This window comes from Lipophrys pholis (assembly GCF_963383615.2).
Source record: "Lipophrys pholis genome assembly, chromosome: 15".
In the NCBI taxonomy this organism is placed as follows: Eukaryota; Metazoa; Chordata; class Actinopteri; order Blenniiformes; family Blenniidae; genus Lipophrys; species Lipophrys pholis.
In genome coordinates this window covers 20,100,585-20,118,118 of record NC_137642.1, presented here as the reverse complement: position 1 = coordinate 20,118,118, position 17,534 = coordinate 20,100,585, and the positions used below count along the sequence as shown (strand labels likewise).

At 39.6% G+C, this 17,534-nt stretch overlaps 1 protein-coding gene across 1 annotated transcript in view; it reads right to left on the bottom strand.

Annotated features, from left to right (window-relative positions):
* kcnq5a (potassium voltage-gated channel, KQT-like subfamily, member 5a) overlaps window positions 1-17,534 on the bottom strand; it is a gene marked incomplete at its 3' end in the record, with an annotated part of 110,871 nt that continues 93,337 nt past the window's right edge. The window contains exons 10-17 of the mRNA XM_080482066.1: window positions 16,019-16,072; window positions 13,411-13,652; window positions 10,191-10,299; window positions 5,197-5,328; window positions 4,820-4,936; window positions 3,258-3,371; window positions 1,603-1,729; window positions 1-1,086 (exon numbers count right to left, since the gene is read on the bottom strand). Of these exons, the coding sequence (XP_080338192.1) occupies window positions 1-1,086; window positions 1,603-1,729; window positions 3,258-3,371; window positions 4,820-4,936; window positions 5,197-5,328; window positions 10,191-10,299; window positions 13,411-13,652; window positions 16,019-16,072 (1,981 nt within the window). The remainder of the gene's footprint in view (window positions 1,087-1,602; window positions 1,730-3,257; window positions 3,372-4,819; window positions 4,937-5,196; window positions 5,329-10,190; window positions 10,300-13,410; window positions 13,653-16,018; window positions 16,073-17,534) is intronic.

The window sequence follows — 17,534 nt, the reverse complement described above, 5'->3', positions numbered from 1 at the left end:
TTATGTCAGCTGTATGTGTGAGGACTGATTGAGAAACTCCGGGTTTCCCATCGGATGCGACACAGCCTCCTCCACGGTCTGTAAAAGGTCTGAGGGGTTGCTTCCAGGTTCCTGGGACAAAAAATTGAAATGTTCTTCTTCCGGCTCTAGTTTGCAATCTCTTATGAATAGTTCTCTTCCATCCCAGCTGCTGAGGTCACCATGCGCATTGCCGCGTTCGCTACCGTTGCTGCTGCTGCTGTTGTTGAGCGCGGAGGAGAGACCCGGGGCCGGGCTGGTCTGTGGCTGGCTGAGATTATGCACAGAGAGGGACTTCCCCAGACTGTCTTCCCAGTCTGAGGGCACCTCGTCTGGACTAGATGAGAGAAGCAGCAAAGGGCTGACCTCAAGGCTCATGTGCCTCCTCCACACTCCCTCAGATTTCAAGCCAGGCTTCTCCCGCATCTGCGCTCTTTCCTGGCCAGAGCAGCCCTCAGTGTCCCCCTCTTGGTCGTCTTCCATACCACATCCCACAACAACAGAGGGGCCCAGGTTCCCCTCGTCCCCCACAAGTTCATCTGTCATATGTCCTGAGATGGGATCAGCAGGGCATCGGGGGTGGGAAGGGTGCACCATAGGAGGCAGCTGGAGGGTAAAACTGCCCGTCGAAGGAGGAGGGGGTGGCAGGTCAGGGAAGTGTGCTCTTTTGGCGGTACCATTGGGGGTGACCAGAATAGGGTAGGGGCTGTCAGGTGGCAGTAGGGGTGATGGGGAGAGCGAGGCTGTAGAGGGGGGGTAGGAAGGAGGCGCTGAGTCTGGAGGACCATCATCATCTGCAGGTGCCAGAATCAGCCGCAGGCCCCTCGGGTTGGCGCCGTGGGAACGGTGCATGCCACTATTATCCCCTCCCCTGCCAATGGGGTCGCCACCTTGTGGGGAAGGAAGATCTCTGCCAAGGATGGAAGCTGAGTAGTCTGAGCTGTGGCGCTGGTGGTTTTCCAGCTCAAACAGAGGCAGGGAGGAGAGGGCGAGTGCTGACGGGCCTTTTTGTAGGACCTGGCGGTACACATCCAGCAAAGAGTCCAATTTCGACTCAATAGAAGTGACCTGGGTAAAAGAGAAAAGAAGGAGGGCGTGAGAGCAGGAATGGATGAAAAGAGGAACCAACGAGCAAGGTAAGGTTAAACTGGTAAATGGACTTCACTTGTTGGAAAAAACGACAAAAAAAAAAAAAAAAAAAATTCAACTCTGGGACTTCACTTATTAAGCGCTTTACATCGTTAATCACATTCACCCATTAGAGGACTATCAGGATAGTTTGTCTTCACTTCAATCATCAGCAAAGAAATTTAAACACAATGTTTTTGCTTGAAAAGGCAGATTTTTCAACACCTGGTAAAGTAATTTCGGATTGGCTTTAGTCAGGCTAAAAGGACTCTTTCTAAAAAAAAAGTGCCACAACTATTATTAATGCTGGCTCAAATATTTCACTTCTATGTGAAACTGATTAGTCACAATAAATAAAGAGTCATTACATGCAGTGTATCATATAAAAAAAAACACAACATTTTATAAAAGAACTGTGCAGTCATTGTTTTCCTTCAATTTCGTTTCCTTACTCACCTGTCGTTCCACCTTACACACACGTCCCAGCATGCTCATGCCCTCCATGGATTCTCCATCAGGATGAAGTTTGTCTCTTGGTTTCTTATCCACAGGAATCTGGCCTTTTCCCAGAATCTGATCCACCCTAATATATATATATATATATATATACACACACACGCACATGCTGGTGTTATTATATGGGAAAATACTGATGTTGAAATATAAACAGGTATAGGTGTTTTATTTCACACTGACAGGCAACAAAAAACCTAAAGCAACAGCAGGATGTTAAGGTTAGCGTAAGTAAAACACATCACATGTGGTTAGAGTGTTTCACTGTTATACAAAACCCTGGATATCAAAACATGTTTGTTTATGGGGAATAAAGGAACAGTACAAAAACTGTGACTGTGAAACATTTCATACATAACCCCAACAAGTTCAGTGGTGGTCAGTGTTCCCACAAACAACTATAAAGTCAATTCTAAACATGTAATGTCCAAATTATAGTTTTGCAACGGAACAACTTACACAACCACAGTTGCTCTTGAAGAATATTGAGGGGTTATTAAACAAAGTTTTCATTATGGCAAAGTCACACACACACCGTATTCCATTCTCCTCTACAAAACTGGAAAAACAGGCAAGACAGTTAATACTGGGCTGCATTCAAATTCAAAAAGGATCAAACAAAACTTAAAAAAATAATCAGAGTATTGATTGAATGATGTGTTTGAAGCACTAAAATGGTAAAAGTAGCAAAATTGAGTTGGAGCTCTGAGTTGTAAATACAACTTGGATTTCAAAAAAGATGGCACAATGTTTAAAATGTAAATAAAACCAGGATGTCTATAAAAACAACTTGTATTTAATTGAACAGAAACCCAAACAACAAACTCTTGATCCATCAGGAATTTATTTCTACTTTAGTTAACTATGTTGTGGGATTGTTGGATATTTCTCTGTGAAAAGCCTAAAAGATGGATATGTTGTTAGTGGTCCTACTGGAAGAAAACCGAATTGGGCTTTTTTTTCTTCTTACTTTTAAATTCGGGACATTTTGTAAATCAAAATAGGCTAAATATTGAGTTTATTGCATCCTGCTTTAATTTACTTTTACACAATTTCCCAACCTTTTTTTTTTTAGAATATAGACTGTATTGTTTTCTCAGACGTCATCAATTGGACAACTCTTCCAAACTGCCAAAATGCACGTACATTTTTCAACATTCACACACAAAATTCCCCCTCTGTGATAAGTGTATCGCAAACTATACTGTAAATGAGGCATAACGAGCTGACGGGCACATATGTTTTCATGTTTCTACATATTACCATTCATCTGTATGCGACAGACATGGCATGTTAATCAACACTTTACCATTTGGCTGGAGTTTAACACGTCAAAATATATCACATTTTCGGTGCTAAGTAGAAACTGGATCTCACTATACTGTCAAAATCACAATTTAGTAGTTGTCTAAACGATTTACAACCCATTCCATGTTCTGCTGTAAACTCCAACCACCTGGCTTTATGGGAAAGTTAATAAAAAATGTAAATAATGTGCATTTGTTTGCACTCAGTTTGAGGAGGTAGGTAGGAGATAGAGGCAACCAAGTGAATGCAATGTTACGCTACAATTAAACATTAAGTGAAATAAAAGTAACCCTGGATCAGAGAGCTTCTTCTTGTTGTTGTTGTAATAATAGTGCAGCGCAGGAGTGGACATGTTCCTGGATCGATTACTTAGGCTGGGACCAGAGCCCGCTGCACTGGCCAGTCTGGAGAAAGGAGAAAGACGGGTCAGATCCATCACTCATGCTCGCACACACTCGCTTGAAGCGCCGCTGCAAATAATCCCCAAAAAATACAAGACACTACGCGTTGATAATCAATACCCAGATAGATACACACAGAGAGAGAAAAAAATATAGCACGTCACAAGGATGATGTTTGTGTGACTCAATTAATTTAAACCAGTTGCATTACTGTCAAGACTGTCAATTATTAATTTTTTTGATCATATTTCTGATGTTTTCAGCATGTATGCAAACTGAAACTTCAGGTAAACTTAGCAAATTTCATGAAAAGTGCATTATTGCATTCACCTACTCTGTGTGTATCTACAGTCTCTCAGTGCACACACATAAGAAAAAAAAAAACACCAGTTATTTTCCAAAATTACCAGACAAAACTTTGTCACCACCAGATGGCAGTCAATACCAAGAGCTCTTTTAAAATGTTACTGTAAATGTGTGACAGTATAAGTGTGATGTAGTACCATCTGGTGAAATAGAACCGTTGTGTGAAAGAAATACTTGTGTGTTAATGTAGACTGAAGCATGCAAGTAAGCAAAAAACAAGTTTAATCATTAACGCTAAAGTGTATCGTAGAGAATATACATGTATTAAAGAAAAAGTTGTAAATAATGACAAAAATTTGCAGTCAGGCCACATAAAAAAAATATATATATTAGTGAGTAGATATGGGGTTGGTTTTATATATCACAGCTTGTCTAAAAGATGCAAGTAGCTCTTGTTTTGTCTGCAGGCACCAACAACACAAACACAATGAGGTCTTCAAGCAGCTCAAATTATGATCATGGCGTACATAATGCACCACGAGAAAGTACAGGCTACCTTTTATAACTACACTAATCATACTTTATTAACTCCCTTGGGGAATTCCTTATTTTTTGCTGCATTGATCCATCATATTTCTAGGATGCAGAGGTGCAGCCACATTACGGCACTCCAGGGAGCTGGTGGGGGTCAAGGGTCTTGCTCAGGGACCCACATCAGTGGCAAGTCAGCTGTGGGATTTGAACCTGCAAACTCCTCTTGCCCACCACTGCCCCCGAAGACGACGTTATAATTAACGTCCACCAAATTACATTTGGATTGCAAAGTAAATTATTGTTCTAATTTGATATTTGAGCTTCTCAATGACCTCAACATGGACTATTTGTTAAAAAATTTACTATACCTATACCTGGGCCAACACAGGTTGTTCTTTTGTGAATCATTATGTCTCATAGCACAATGTTGTGTCATAGTAATAGTCCATGATTTTCTTGCATTGACAAAAATGAATTTTCAGTTTCGAGCTAATTTCTGTTTTTGTTCTGATTCATTTCATGAATGCTGTTTGACCCAGGTACGGTGTGTTTGTTTCGGTAAAGTTAGTGGGGAAGCAGATGAGAGTCGGGACGGGGCAGGTAGGTCTAACCCCGGTGCAGAGTGTTTCCTCCGGGCCTGGCTGTAATATAAATGCAGAGAAGGAGCGGAAAAGGTCTTGACACGATTGCGGAAAGGCCTTGGAGGGGGACCCACTACAGTGTCTAGTCTGGGAGAGAAAGGGAACACAGTACATACACACATACACACACACACTCCGCGCGAGAAAGATGCTGAAAGTAGAATGTATTTTCTTTAAAGGGTTTCAAGGGTGACGAATAACCGATCAAGCTATGAGCAACAGCTGCTTGAACATCTACAGCTCATGTAAATATGCATTAGTAAAAACAGGCACTAAAATATATATAGTTATTGCTGCTTTATCATGTATAGAATCATGATTTTTAGAGAAGGTGTGTTGAATTTGACCTGGTCTGAAGGCTCTTGATGCGACAGAGCATGTCCAGGTGTCCTGCAGAGTACTGCTCGATGACGTCCTTCACGTCGTACGGGCGCAACGTCTCCTTGAACTTCTTCTTCGCAACGTGGAACTTCATGATCCTTCCGGCGCATGCAAAACACAGACACACAATTGATAATGGCAATATCGAATAAATGTCTCTTTGGATCATATTATATGCAACTGCGTGTCCTTGCACTATTGTGTGAGCTTAAATAGATCGTTGTATTAGTTATTTCTCAATCAGTTGTTCGGAGTATTTTTAGTTATAATTTCTTACATGTTGTTATGCGATATACAAGTAAACATTGTTGATTGGTTCAGTAGCTATAGAAAATGAATATGAATATCGGACTAATTAAAATTAAGAGCAGGGTGTAGATAAAAACACAGGTGTAATTACAACAGTCGGCCGTTAGATGGTAGCAGTTTCCTTGAGAAAGTTACTGGAGGAATCTCAGTTTTGAATTTCACTTGTTGAACTTTTTTTTTTTCTTTCTTGGAGTGTAATGAAGATGGCATACAATGTCTGATACATTTAGAAAGTATCTGCTGGGAAACCAGGGTTTCCTAGTTATCTTGTCAAACCCACAACAATCAGAGTGAATGAGCACGAAACCCAAGAGTCATTTTCTGTCTCCTGCTATTTGGCAAACAGAGCCACTGCTGAGCGAATAATATTGATGCAGGTAAGGAGATCCATGTTCTCCATCCACTTAGATTCCCCGGTGGCTCCTGCTTGTTTCCAGTTGTCTGTTTTTCTCACTGCCCAAATGGAAGCAGCAGTGACAGACGAGCCACTGTAATAACAGTCCTGACAGTGGAGGGGGTGTCCAACCCTCAACCCGACACCCTGGGAAAGCCCGGGGCTCTGACTACCCGTGGAGGTGACCTGCTGTGCGGGCAGTCCGGCTGGGATTCAGGAGTAGTGACGGGACTGTGTGTGTGTGTGTGTGTGTGTGTGTGTGTGTGTGTGTGTGTGTGTGTGTGTGTGTGTGTGTGTGTGTGTGTGTGTGTGGGGCTGGTGATTGAGTTCAAAAGCTCCATGTTTTCAAAAAGAATCAATGCCAAGGTTCAAAATGGAAAAGGTTCCTAGAAAAACCAATTAGTGAGTGAATTTTCACATGAAACTACATAAAATTGAATAAAAACAGAAGGTACTTGACAGAATGGGGTAGATAACTACAAGTGCCTCTACAGAAACACATACCTTCGATTAATTAATAATCCAGGACTACTGTGGACGGCCAAGCCATAAATTCTACTAGGTTCTGCACAATATGAATAATTTAAGGGTAAAGACTAGGGGGTTGCATGGGTACGATTAAGCTACTTCTCCTTCAGAGCATCAGCCAATTTGTCATATTGTATTTGCATGTTGTGTCTGATAATGGTGATTAAGTAAGTACTGGGAAGCACAGCCACAAGAATGAACTACATACCCTGGAAAGATAAAGAGGCACATTTATATTGATTTGATTCAGAATTCCTCGAAGCCAGAGGGGGAATAGCCAAATCACCTCAGGCTATACAATCACGAGGTCTTCCTTAGATTAAACTGTTTTACTAGATGTCTTACTGAGCTGGATTGAGAGAGAAACACTGAATCAGACAGAGCAAATTGAATCGGGTCAACTGGACCTGGCCTCTTATTCAAGTGGCTTCATCAGCTTTTTCTGTTCATTAGACTCGTCTAGTTGGTCATTTCCTTTTAGACGCCTCCCACCTGGACACACAGACGGAGTACGATGCAGCCACTTCAGAGGAAAACCAAACATGAGCGACACACTCTTTCCTCATAACGAAACGTTCCCATTTCTGAATCCAGGTTGGGTTTGGGCGCAGGAGCCGTTCTCTTTTTAGAGATATTGCATGTTTTGCCTGTGTGCGCCTGGGATCTTCCAGGTTTCCTCCTGCAGTTCAAAAACATGCATTTGTGGTCAATTGATGTCTCTAAATTTGCCCGTAGTTGTATATGGCTGTTTGTTTCTTTGTGTTTGTCCCGTGACGGACTGGAGGACTCTGCCTTCACACTCAGTCAGACAGGTCCTGCTCTATCCTTGCGCTGGATAAAACGGTGTAGAAGAAACATGGAATCATGGATTGATGGTGCTCATAAAAAGTATCATTTTAGGAAAACTGCAGTTTAAATACATGGTGCTATCATTACTATTATCATCATATTAATAAGAATTTCTATTCATATCTATCATATGTATTAATCCCACATGTTTTGAGGCATATTATACTCAAACAATAAAGCTGTCAAACTATCTTATCCTAAATTTCAAATCATTTCAATTGGCCTGTAGTCCGACATATTCAGACTCGTTTCACTCTCTATGTGTACACAAATTACTTTAATATATGTGAATTTAGAATATTATCAACCGCTGAAATGCACATGTGATATCTTCTATTAGTCTATATTGAGTAAATTCGCTATTGGTTTGATAGATGGGCTGTGATTTTAACAGTAGACGGATCAAATAAATGAAGAGTATTGAAAAAGAGAAGAAAAAAAAACCCTGAGTGAATCATAACACTAGAAATAAGTAACTGTATCAACTAGGAATAATTAGATAGAGAATTAAATCTAAACCTTGGCGCAGACTTTCAACTTGTATCTTCACATCTTTTCTTTAATTTGTGAGAAAAACAGTTTTTCTTTTTACACTAATGATTCATTTCTTTTGCTGTTTTGTAACCTGAGGTCAAATTCATACAAACAAGTTTTGCTGGATTTATAATAAGCATTTCATGCCCTCTCTGATTATAATCATTTTATATCATGCATGCTAATGGTCAATTTTATGTTCTAAAAAATTAAGAGCGCAACATCTGGATATTTAATAAATTGTAGAATATTGTTACAGTTACGTCATAGTTAAACCAGAAGCCAATTTTCTCACCAAAGCATTTTTTGAAATGGAAATCCTACTTTATTGAGGGTTCATACAACACCTTTTTTTTTAACAATGAAAAATATGGCAAGTGTGAAAAGAAGCGGTGGAGTGAGAGAATCATTCGGCGCCAGTTGGATAAACACTTGCTCACAGGGTGCCGGTGCCAGGGTAAGAGACCGGGGTCTGCTGAAACGCACCCGCACGCACTCATTCACGCACACACAAAACAAAACACTGAGAGAGCGCTAAACCGCCCAGAACACGCCTCAGGCAAGACCTTCCAACACAGCAGTAGGTCATATAGATTAAGACAGAAAGATGCAACAACAACAAAAGAAAAATAGCAGAATAAAAAAAAAAACAACAAAAAAAAAAACATTCAAATGGCATCGAGAACCAAATCACTAGTCATTTTATCATTCAGAGTCTGTATAGTGTGGAATAAATTCACTCCCTTGAGGCTATTACTATACCAGCAATCATTTATGTGGCAGAAAAAAAAAAGGTTTGAAACCAAACCTCACAGACTATAATGGACAAACGTCCCTCTGGTGGGTGGCAGCACTTCCACACAGGGCATCATTTACTCATTCAAGTCCAGCACAATGAACCATTCATGATCTTTTTGATCGATAAATATGGCTCTTAAGCAGCCACGAAGGAAGGTGGACAGCAAATCCATGAGTGGAGGACTAGAGCGGATCTCAACAGCTTAACGACGAGAAGATTACATTACACAAAAGATCATGCAGCCTACATGAGCCGTAACTGCTCAATCATACAACATGGAGGCAGCTCAGGCACATCCACTGCTTTTGACCTTAATGACCTGTCACGGCGGCTCCAAAATCAATACGCATAGGTGAAAAAAAAGAAAGCCCAGAAGGGGAGATCATTGTGTAATGAGATGCCCTTCAGATACCCAACCAGGATACAAAATACATAGAAGTATATGACACAGAAGAGCAGAAGCAATTTAAAGGCATTACCAGTCAATGTGTGAGTAAGTAGGTGTCCACAGAAATTCATAAACACTAAAATGATTTAAAAAACATATATATATATATATATCATTTTGATGTTGATTTAGGATTTTTACTGAACTGGACAGTAAGATCAGACAGGAAATCCAATGTAATTTTAATTGACTATTACAGCCTGAAGCCAGCCAATCATCTCAGTAATACTTTATTAATCCCTGGAGGACATTCTTTCAGTTTGCTCTACGTGATCACATTCATTAACTTCATTAACTTAACTTAAGATGATGAATTCGACTAAGTTCGAAGAACTTGATTCATTTAGATGTTACCAATTGAAGCAATTTAGTTAAGTTGGTCCAACTATTTTCTTTTATCAGTGAATGATTTTCACTCACTCACCCTTCTGTGTTAAAACTGCTAGATTATTGGTGATTACCCCCTGTGTAGTTTTTTTTTAGATCTGTAAATTCAGAGGTTTTGGTTTAAAGATTAAAACCACTGATCGGCAAGGTCTTGTTTTTTTTTTTGAACCTTTTCCATTCTTTTGTGTTTTGAGACATTTGGGAAATTTTATGTTGCCAAATACAATGACTTTGTCTCTGTCTCACTGTTTAGCAAGGGAATATAACAAAACTTTGCAAGCCTTTACTTCATTTCCTTAACTATATTTACTTTAGTGAAAAAATGTAACTGACTTTTACCAGGAAGTCTTAACGCCACGTGGACACATCACATACACATGGGGGCATAGGTGTTAATCTAACACATTAATCACAATAAAACTGCAGAAAGTTGAATTTTAGTTATGTTGACAAAAGCGTGAGAAGCTTTAGAGGAAAGGTTTTAAGTTGCATAGCAAACTGCAGAAACTAGTTGGTATTTGCAGATTTATTTGTTAAAGTATTTCCTATTATGTAAGGTTTCTAACACTAATCTTAAGGCTATTGGTTCCTAGAACAAAAAAGTTCAATTCCTCATTAGGGAACTGCAGAATCTCGAAACTTTTATGTGCTTTGATGGTTAAAAGATGCTTTGGATAAGAGCGTCTGTGATGTAGCAGCAGCAGGAGCTCACCTGACAGCTCTGATGACAGCCTTGAGGGCTGCTGACAGATCCTCCACTGTAACATCGCAATGGCAGCCTCTCTCATCAAAAGAATCCTCTGTGGTCATGCCCGTGTCCACTGCAAGAGACAGAATGTTGTTTCATCAATAAACGCAGCCCCGTGGAAAATCGTTTCCAGTCTTAAAACTCATAAAATACGCTCCACATTGCTGGCATTGACAGGAGTCTCCACAAATGGCTCGAACTGATTCTATTTTGGCTTTAAGGAGGTGAAAATTTATGTTCTGCTTGGATCAAATCTTTAGGAATGGGCAGGAATCTGCCAGCTCAGCTATGTAAGGTGAGAGAGAAGAGGGCATATATCCTTAATGCTGCCAATAATTACAAGAGTGGGGGATACGGACAGAAAGAGAAATAGGAAAAAGAGAAATGCCCAAGGAACAAGATGGAAAGAGAGTGAATGATGGTTAAAAAAAGTGGATAAAGAAAATGCTATAAAATCAGTTCAGACCAATGATACAAGTGAAGAAGAAGAAAAACAGAGGAGCTTTTAAAATAATTCAGCGATTTAATCCAATTGTGGAGAATTATGTGAGGAAAAACATTGGGTGCACAACAAACTGTATACACATAGATCAATGCTTTGAGAAGATATGGCATCTGTTGATTTACCCCCCCAAAATGGAAGACAAAATAGACTATGATATTACTCCACATAACTAAAATGAAATTAGAAAAACAGAAAACATTTATTCAATTCCAAAAATTATTTGGTTTGATATCCTTGAAAAAAAAAAAAAGCTTTTGTCGAAGCCAAATGTGCAGACTGTGGCCGACTGAAGCTCATCCTAACTGTAATTAACTTTATTCTTGAGAAAATAAACAGATAGAATAACAATATAGATGGAATATGATGATCCAAAAATAAAATATTGACGTGTGCTTTCAAAACAAATTGTAATGTACCAATGAAAAGAGATGCACCGAGGCAGGGATTATGACTTCATGGATGATCCTCAAACCAGTTTGGCTTAAACTGACACCACAGGTTCAAGCGTTGATTCAATTCTAAGTTCCTTGTAAAAAAAAAAAAGATGTAATAATGGCTAATAATGTAATCCCATTTTTCAATGTAATAAACCACCTGGTGTAATAATCAGATTTGATCCATTATCTTAATGACACTGCTGATCAAAAATAGGTATAGTGGATGTTATAGTCATCATATTTATTCTCTGAGGATACTCGCTCTCTTTTTTACAATATTGACAAGGTATTATGTTACCGGCTTTATTACATTCAGAATTAAGATATTGGATTACATACCATAGCTATCCTTTGACCAGATTCCATTAAAACAAACTTTAAAGTCCTACTTGGTCATTGTTATTGTGATTTTATGAAGTTCAATGCCACATCACGATTAACCATTGAGGTTATCCAACCTTGTTTCCAGGACTCTTGGATTTGCATTTGCCTGCTCCGACGTTGTCACGTTTAGAGTCGGACATGTCAGAGAAAACCAGGAAATGACACTTTCTTGAATCCAGGGCAAACCTGAGTCTCTTGCTTTTACGTCGTAGGCTCCTGCTTTTCTTTATTCATGAAAGTGGTTGTGTTCGGCTTCACTGTTGTCTTTTGGAAAAATGTTAGATAAAACAAAAAGGGGTCTACAGCCTTTCTCTGCAGCAATTTATCAGGACATGAGAATGATCAATGATATACCTGTTCACACATGCCCAGGGTAAAACCTAAAACCTTTTTCTAGCATTTAAACACAACGTACATAATCTTTTAGCAGGTCTTTTTCGCACATAATTAGAAGTTGGGATTCAAAAGCCTTCGGGAGTGTACAGAAAGTGTACAGAAAGCCGCTCTCTCCGGGGGTTTGGTTCAGCCTTCTGCCCTTCCCTCGACCCCGCCTTGACTTGTTCTGCTACTATCATCAGGTGAATGCTGATGTTGCCTCAGTAAAACTCCACCAGACACGTTTTTCTTCTCTTATTCCACACGATCTAACAATCACACTCATCAATATTAAAAGACGGGTCTGTAGTAACACTCAACAACTACAAACTCCCCGAAGTCGCTCACTGGGGAACCAAAGACGAAGCTCAGAAACCGAGAAAGTCGAAACAAGAAAACTTTTACGAGACTAACAGCTGAACGTCTGATTTGACAGAAAGTCAAAGCGAACACACACCCTTGGCCTACTGGAAAGAGTCCTCAAAGGAAACCTGAACGTTAATCACAACATCTACAGAATACAGAGAAACATCTGGGCAAGTCTGAGGAGTTTTAATGAGATATGCTGTGGAGAGTTAAAATTTAACTCCTTTTGGCAACAACCACGGAGGCACGTCGAGAGAGAGAGAGAGAGAGAGAGAGAGAGAGAGAGAGAGAGAGAGAGAGAGAGAGAGAGAGAGAGAGAGAGAGAGAAAAAGGAACACCTTGCCAGCACCTTGGCAACGAACACAACGCTCAACTAAACCGAAACCAAACTAAATTCCTTTTAATAGAAATTTTCAGACGCTAATGTCGTGAAGTCAATCAAGAAATAGAGAAGCTGGCTTGGAACGAGTGAAGTCGTCACAAAAAGCCTCATGACATTTGATTTATTGATCAAATATTTAAATGGCATGAATGAAAGGGAATTAGGATAATATTTGAATCTGTCTGTCTATATTTGTGACGAACTTGTTCTTTTTTTTTCTAAAAAATATCAGAGATGTAAACCATTGAAAAAAAAACAAAAAAAACATTTTGTGTTTATCTGAACAGTTTGTATTTTGAGAACACATTTACTAAACTAAAATCCACTTTAAAAAGCATTTAATCAATCAGTTTTAAATGCATCTGAGTCTGTGTTAAATTACGAGTTGTTTCAGAAAAAGTCAATTTATTTATTGATTGATTCAATGAACTTTTTAAAATGAATTAATTTAATTACAAATGAAAGCCCACGTTTCAGTTTTCACAAATATGTAAAATTATCCTGAAATTAATGAAAAATCTAATTTGTTTATATCTCAAAGACTTGAGTTGTGTATTCTGTATATTCCTTTTTACTGCCATTCAGTTCCCTCATCAAAAGTATTATCAGAATTACAAATTCTTCCTTTAGCAAACCGAAAAATGGAAATGATCTCTTTTGCGAACCCCGTCTCCCAAAATATCAAAATAAGTTAGCGGTGAAAAAGGTCACGGGTCACACGAGCTGCAGGCTCACCATCCGGGACCGCGGTGCGACTCTGACTCTTCAGCCTCAGTGACGGCCTGAACCGGGTCCGGTCGTTGAAGCTCCAGCTCTTCTGCACCTTGGCGGGGCTTCCGCCCATCAGCTCGGCGCTGCCCACCACCTCGTTCCCTGGAGAACAGCGCTGGCGGTCGTTCATGGAGGTTTGTCTGCTCTTCATACTCTGACCGCGAGGACTCGCCATCCGGACCCGCTCCTTGAAACTCAGCTTCTGACTGAAGGGGGGGGGGGGGGGGGGGAAGGCACGGAGGGAGGAAGAGGACAGGGAGAAACGTTCAAAGAAACAAAGGGATTTGGGACGGGGTGGCAGTGGGGGGGGGGGGGGGGGGGGGGGGGGGGACAGAAGTGATGATCGGAGATAGATGGACAGGGAGGGACACGGTGAGATAAAAGACGAAGGTGACGGAGGAAGAAAGTGTTTGACAGAGGTTGGGGTTCATAGACAGACACAGGCAGAGAGACAAAAAAAAAGAAAAAAAGAAAAAAAAAATGCTGTCAACACCTATTTCCTGTTGGAGAGGGGGAAGAGTTCAGATCGCAGACACAGGGCAAAGTTCTGTCTTTTCCTTCAGACCAAACACTGCTCATCCAGCTGACATGCCCAAAGCACCCGCACAGAGCCAGACCGTCTGCCAAGCCACCAGAAAGGACCTCAGTCAAAGTTCTCTGAGCTTTCAGCGAAATCCTCAGCCCAACACGGAACATCGCTTCATTACCGACACATTCCTTTTGCGTCTACAACAAACAAATGACTCCATATTTGGGATTTGAACAATGTCGAGGCGTTTTTGACAGGTTCTAAGGTCATTTACATGCAAAGAGAAGATAAATCGTTCAAAGATAAACGTAGAAATGTATTTCCTATAATCACACGGCTATAATTATCAGTTATACTGTTGCTTGTAGTAAGCCACTATGAATAATAATACATTTAATTCCAACAAGGAAATCTAATTAGTTAAGTTGTATATTCTATTTTGGTCTCCTGTTAACATGTTTAAATGAACATCATTATGCAACATTTTATCACATTACTAATAAAATTCTCACCAGCAACTTTTTGTCTTTTTCTTTTGCCCCCAAATTTCAATCATTTCAATATAATTACTCATAATTTTAGAACTTCTCTGAAAAAAATCAAAACACATTAAAGAGAAATAAAAGTGGATTAGTGGAGATGCAAAAAGCAACCTAATTCAGTAAGCAAGCATGCAATGCAGGAGACCAGAGTGGAAAAAAAAAAGATTTGAAAGATGCAGAACTTCAGCACAATTTCTAAGCCACAGATTGAATTCCGAACACAATCTTGAGTTTTTAATCCATCTGTGTAGAAGGAACGATATCTTTTATTTACCTCCGCCAAGAACTTTAGTATGTCTTTTCATTGTTGGTTTGCCTGTTGACAGGATAACTCAAAAACCTATTGACAGATTTTAATGAGATTTGGCAGACTAACAGATGACATAGAAATGAAGAAGGGATATCATTTTGGGTGAGATCCAGATCATATTCTGGATCCATAGCAGAAATTCAGATTGCAATATGATACGAAAATGATGTAGAAATTTAACAGGCTGACTAGCCACGTGTCGATAAACATAACCTCTAACCCTCCTATATTCTGGATACAAAATCTATAAGAAAGTATTAATATGATAATAATATTAATATAATAATATTTTACTCGTTTATGAAAACCTGTGAAAATGTTCACTAATTTACACTAGTAACAATAAAAACACCTTTACACAGTATACATTTTTAATGTTTTTTAACTACAGCCAGAGTGATCCGCTGATTCTTTATCAATATACAAACATATAAACGGCGCATCCTGTGTACAATGAATCACCTCTGATGATTAAAAATGACTGAAAAGAGAAGTGCAAATATAATGCAGGACGCATGCACTTGCAAAAGGAAAAGATTGTAAAGGATACTACACCTTCCTTTGTTGTTAAAGGATAAGTTAAGGTAAATATTCCAGCCCCATGAATTGCCCATATTATTTCCTCTACTTGCTTTGACCTAATTCAATCTTACAAAATATGGAACCTTTGTCTTCAGAAACCCCCAGAAAAAGTACATGTATTTCTTATTTCAAGAGTCTTTGTTTACATATAATGGGATTACAATACAAGACATTCATGTGGCTGGACAAGGACATTTAGGTGGGATTGAAGACATATAAGAATTAAGAATAATTAAAATAAAGGGGAATTTCTAATCCTGTGATACTACTTTTCACTGCAGAATCAGAATGTTCAAAAATGTGTTAATAATTTGTGTTTATTCTTTTTTTTCCTGGCTATTTAACTTATTTTTACAGAAGCACAATATCTTTAAAGAAGCATAGAGTTTTATTATTCGTTTAGGTGGAATTCCCCTTTAATTTGTAACAGGGTTTGTTTGCATTCGACAGGCAGCAGGCAGCAGAATTCATCTCCGATAAAAGTCCTTTAAGGGGCGAAAGGGAGGAGACGGCTGTCGTTGTTGTCCCCCATGCTATTAGTCAGTCATTCCCACAGGTTTCTGGGCTGAGGGGCGGGGCAGAGAGGATGCTGGGTAGTGCTGCAGGTACCTCCTATATTTCCGAGAATACCTTCTGAAGAGTCTCCCATTACTTAGACCCTTACTAGAGCATGAGGGGGGAGAGAGGGGTGAGGAGGGAATGGAGAAGAATATGTTACAGGAAGAAGATTAAACGAAGGGTTCAGGAGTATTTTCTCTTGTAAGTACTGATGCACAATAAACATTTAGAGGGAGGTCAAGGGACACTTGGGAACGGAAGGGAAAGTCATCTCTCATTTTTCTGATGATGCACTTTTATAATATGATGCATGACATTAGTGTTTCCCGAGTTACAAACAGTTACTCTAGGCATGTGCAACTTAACCTCTATTTTCTATCAATGAGGCAACATTTTTTTTCTTGCTTGGATTTTGCCCCCCAAAAACACCCATAATCATCACATTTCAAGATGTGTGCTTATCATGCGTTAATCAAGTTTACCCAGTTTGTCAGTCTGTGCACAGTGAAAACTAAAATAAATATAGAAAAAATTTTGTTCTTATCTGCTTGGGTAAATTCAGCGAGATGATTGTACATCTTACAATGAGACTGCTAAATTGTGAGGCGCTCATTATGAGTTAAATTTAGCTTTTCACTACTTTTGTGCTCACATAACATTTGCACACCACAAAAGAGCAAACACTGATCTGCATTAAATTAAAATGTGAGAATAGTGTATGGCTTCTGCAGTCAAATGAGGCTGTTTAATGGAGCGGGGATTTTTCAGTTCGCACTGGTTGACATTTAGATGAAGCTGCACCTTTCAGAGCAAACACAACCGTGTAGTTTTTGGATTGCGGCGACTCCATTATCAGATTAAATTTTGATTCTTTTAATAATTGAATTTGATATTTTTTTCTTTTGTGTGTGACAGACTCAAATGGCATTTACTTCTTCTTCACCTCGAGTTCAAGTGAAATTCTCCAGTTCAGTTTGCTCAGCTTTAAGTGAATGCTGCTTTTTGAGCAATGCAGTGAAATAAAAAAAAAAAAAGGACTTTTATAAACATGAGCACATGTACGTTTTGTAATAAACCTTGTTTGATTTTCCCCTGGGAAGTCAGCGGCAGCTTTGAACACGCCCTCCAGGGAGAAAACATCCAGATTGGAAGTAGGAAAAGTGACATTTTTTACCACATCACTTACATTAGACTTCACTGTACGTGGAGGTATTAGACAGTATTTATGCACACAAACAGGCACACCTGTCTCTACGCATAGAGTGAGAATTAAACCTACACGAGCCTTCATTGCGTGATGCAAATTTGCCGCCAGAAGCCAGCCCACAGCATGATGTCGGCCGCAGCACGTTGTGGTGCGCCTAATGTTTACTGCTGCTGGTGTTTACAAGTCTGCTTAAACGAAAACCGGCAGCTGTTCACCACGGCACCTACCGCCGCCGAACAGCCGCGAGCAGAGAGTCGACAGTCTGTAAAACCGCTAATAACCGAGACCGTTATGCGCTCGCTTGGTGGGGAGCAACATCCAGAGAAGAAGAAGGGGTGTCATGAAAGTGCTGCATAATTA